At 32.0% G+C, this 4,570-nt stretch overlaps 1 protein-coding gene across 1 annotated transcript in view; it reads right to left on the bottom strand.

Moving 5' to 3' along the window:
- LOC106468616 (nesprin-1-like) overlaps positions 1–4,570 on the bottom strand; it is a gene marked incomplete at both ends in the record, with an annotated part of 121,329 nt that overhangs the window by 14,061 nt on the left and 102,698 nt on the right. The window contains one exon of the mRNA XM_013929045.1: positions 2,728–2,851. Within this exon, the coding sequence (XP_013784499.1) occupies positions 2,728–2,851 (124 nt within the window). The remainder of the gene's footprint in view (positions 1–2,727; positions 2,852–4,570) is intronic.

The raw sequence follows: 4,570 nt of genomic DNA on the forward strand, positions 1-4,570 counted from the left end.
GTGGTTTGTTTAACTATTATACATGATGTTCGTTTTTGGGGGGTGGTTAATGAAAGTGTTCCAAAATGTAACATTAATTTTTTGATGATCTAATACATACATTAACAAAAAAAAAAAAGTAATTTTCTTCCAAAGTTACAAAGATGTCATAAGCAAAATGTAAATTTTGAGAAAAATTACATTGTATGGCTTCTCTAAACCAAGTTTTTATAGCTTTTGAGACATAAGGTATATAAAATAAATTTTTACTTTTACTATGTTTCAATGATAAATGTTGCCTACAGTTTCTGGGATCAAATAAACATCACCTTCCTTTTACCATATTTTTCTTCTTACATTTTAGTTTATGGTTGATCTTAAGCCTGACTTATTGACATACTGAAACCTGTCAGCACTGTTTTGTAAAACTTTGACTTCATGAACCAGGTCTTGTTCTTACACATAAGCCTTTCATTATGTTAGTATCTACCCTACAAAGTCCTGTCCTTACACATTTCTTAGATTCATATTTCTTTAACTTACATCAGTAAACCATAAAGTCCTATCTTTACCGACGATCTTTTCATATCTTGGAGATATATTAGTTTAACTTATATCAGTAATCTGCTGTCAAACCACAAAATCCTGTTTAAAACATGATGTTATCATATACTAGTACTTAAAACTATATACTTACATATTTTTTGTCAAACATATCTTTCTTACACTGTGTCCCTGCTGCTGTACAACATTACAATATTATTATTTAGTAAATATGTAATTACACAGTATCCCTGCTACTTTTCATCACTGGTATTTAATGTACTTACAGAGTGTTCCTGCTATGTTCACACACACGTATTTAATTTACTTACAGGGTTTCCCCTGCTATGTTCACACACTAGCATGTTAATATACTTATAGAGTGTCTATGCTATGTTCACACACTGGTATTTAATGTACTTACAGAGTGTCCCTGCTATATTCACACACTGGTATTTAATGTACTTACAGAGTGTCCCTGGTATATTCACACACTGGTATTCAATGTACTTACAGTGTCCCTACTATGTTCACACACTGGTATTTAATTTACTTACAGGGTGTCCCTGCTACTATACATCACTGGTATTTAATGTACTTACAGAGTGTCCCTGCTATGTTCACACACACTGGTATTTAATGTACTTACAGAGTGCCCCTGCTATATTCACACACTGGTATTTAATGTACTTACAGTGTCCCTACTATGTTCACACACTGGTATTTAATGTACTTACAGAGTGTCTATGCTATGTTCACACACTGGTGTTTAATATACTTACAGAGAGTCCCTGCTATGTTCACACATTGGTATTTTAATATACTTACAGAGTGTCTATGCTATGTTCACACACTGGTATTTAACATACTTACAGAGTGTCTATGGTACATTCACACACTAGTATTTCATATATTTACAGTGTCCCTGCTATGTTCACACACTGGTATGAGAGAACTAATACAAGATTATTTCAGTGGTAGATGTGACAATGTATAAATATTTGTTTTTGTTTACAGCTTCTAACATTCAAAGATTTCTGATGAAATGTTTAGATATTCTCTAAACCTGTATGCAACTGTAGAGACTGTAGAAGCTGTTGTACACCGTTTGCTTTTGGCGTGAGTATAATAAAAGTTAGGTCTTGAATTGGCAAAGAGAAATAAACATACCCTTCAAAATAATATAACAAAATTCACTAAAATTCAAATAGTTCCCTCAGAACAAAAAATAGATATGAACATTGTCTTGGATACACAAGACTGTTCAGTTTAAGAGTTATTATTTAGTTTATTTAGTGACTTAATATTTATTGATTATTTAGTTTTCATAACAAAAGTGTTAAAAGTTAATTACTTAAAAGTAATAGTTATGACAAGTTCTGTTACATAACTCTGTACAAATCATACATTGTGTATGTAGTTTGATTGTTGTACTAGGTTTTGTAATATTGTTGCTGTCATCTTACTCAAAGCTTCTAAGTTTTTCTCATTATGTGTAATATTGTTGTCACTAGAGGTCTAGATACTTTTAGAAGTTTCTGTTACATGTTATAAATACATGCAGATACAGAGAAGAAGTTAAAAAAGTTAGTGAAAGTGAAGGAAAAAAATGAAATTAGCCTGCTTGGGAGTTTAGCTGTCCCAGGCAATTTCTGAAGTGAGTTTCACAGTTTGTATTGTAATAACAAAAATAAAGGATGATAATTTGTCTTTTCAAAGGATGTTCTAAAGTAATGGAACCCACCTATGTGGACTGTGATGAAAAGGAGACAATTATTTAAAGCTCTGGAAACAAGTGTGATAACCAAGAGTGTATAGTGGTGACTTTTAAAGTGTTATAATTACAGATTGTATTGTAATAACAGAGATAGAGAAAAATAAAATGTATTGTCAATAGGGTTCTAAAGTAACTGAACGAGTCCGTGTGGACTATTGGCATAAAAGAAAATTATTCAAAATTCTGGATACAACTGTGATAACAATAGTGTAACAAAGTTTTGTACATCTATTTGACTTGTTTTGGATATATTATTTTAAAACAAGTGGATTGTGTGCTGTCCGTATATTGTTGAAGTTTATCTTCAGCAAGTCAAAGACACCTACTGTACAGAATCTGCCTCTATAAAACCTGACAGTGTTTAATATGTATCAAATTTAGAAAACAGATTACTCGGCATTCCTAACAAGATAAGTACAAATATTTACCATCAACTAAACTCTGTAGATCTGCCTGATCATCTTCGGAGCATGCTTCATGCAGCTGTTCTTTATGCCGAACTACTTTTCTCACTTCTGTTTCTTCAAAACTTTGCAGCTCTACTTGAGTTTTCTGAAAATCCAAATTATTATCAAATAAAAATATAATACAAAATACTGTATCATTATTAGTCTAAAAGTCTGTTAACTTACAAATTCAAAACAGATATTATGATTGCTTTAATTTCTATACTAAAGATAAAAACAACAACTAAAATCTGCCTACAAAAAACTTCCAGAATTTGTGTAAATAAAATTAAAAGGTGTTTAAATTTCTGAAATACTGAAAAAAGATTATTTAGGAATAAACATCATAACTTTTATACTTCCAGCTGTTTGGTAGTAATGCTCATTTTATCATCAGCATAGTGCCCACCATAAGGGTAGGACTGGTTTGTTACAGGTGGTGTTAAGATGAATTCTGAAATCACCATAAAGATAAGACTACTTGTTACAACTTACATCAAGATGCATTCTGAAACAACCATAAGGGTTGAACTGGCTTGTTAAAGCTCAAATAAATAACTAGATACCTGAGTACCCTAAGTGTTGGACAGGTTTGTTACAACTCAAAAACAACCAGAACCATGAGTACCATAAGTGTTGAACAGGTTTGTTACAGATGAAATAAACAAACAGGTTCATATGTACCATAACAGTTAGACTGGCTTTTTACAGATGAAATAAACAACAAGGTCCCTGAGTACCATAAGGGTTTGATTGGTTTGTTACAGCTCAAATGAACAACCAGGACCATTAGTATCATAAGTGTTGGACTGGTTAGTTATACATGAAATAAACAACCAGGTGTTCTTGTGTACCATAAGGATTGGACTGGTATGTTACAGCTCAGATAAATAACCAGGTCCCTGTGTATCATAAGGGTTAGACTGGTTTGTTACAGATCAAATAAACAACCAGGTGTTCTTTTGTACCATAAGGATTGGACTGGTATATTACAGCTCAGATAAACAACCAGGTTCCTGAGTACCATAAGTGTCGGACTGGTATGTTACAGCTCAAATAAACAACCAGGTCCCTGAGTACTATAAGTGTTGGACTGGTTTGTTACAGATGTAATAAACAAACAGGTCCATCAAGCTATAAGGGTTGGGCTGATTTGTTACAGTGGTTGGCCTTTGGAATGGGTTGCCTTCAGATGTTGTGGAGGCAGTAAACTTAAGTGAAAACTTCGTAACTATACGAATGATTAGGGCTGGCTTTAAGATTTTTTAAAATTTATTCACTTAATAGATTTAGTTTAGTTGAGAGGATGGAACAGCCAAGAAGGACTAATAGGTCCCTTGTTGTCTCCAAAAATTATGTTATTATGTTATGTAAACAACCATGTCTCTAAGTGTCTACAGATTTTTAAATTTGATTGGATTTTGCAGGCAAACTCTATATTGAATCATTTGGGTATCAGTAACCTTTTCTGTATAACTTAAAGTAAAAATTCCTAACTTTTTCTTTAAAGAAGGCTATACATTTTATTCTAAAAAGGTGTGTTTTCATAAAATCAAGACCAACTGAAATAAATTATAAGTAGCTGCTACAAGATGGTTAACATAATGTAAGTTTATGAACTACTGAAATAAATTATAAGTAGCTGCTACAAGATGGTTAAGATAATGTAAGTTTATGAACTACTGAAATAAATTATAAGTAGCTGCTACAAGATGGTTAAGATAATGTAAGTTTATGAACTACTGAAATAAATTATAAGTAGCTGCTACAAGATGGTTAAGATAATGTAAGTTTAATAGTAACTACTGAAATAAATTAATAAGTA

Source organism: Limulus polyphemus, unplaced genomic scaffold, assembly GCF_000517525.1.
Source record: "Limulus polyphemus unplaced genomic scaffold, Limulus_polyphemus-2.1.2 Scaffold3079, whole genome shotgun sequence".
NCBI lineage: Eukaryota > Metazoa > Arthropoda > Merostomata > Xiphosura > Limulidae > Limulus > Limulus polyphemus.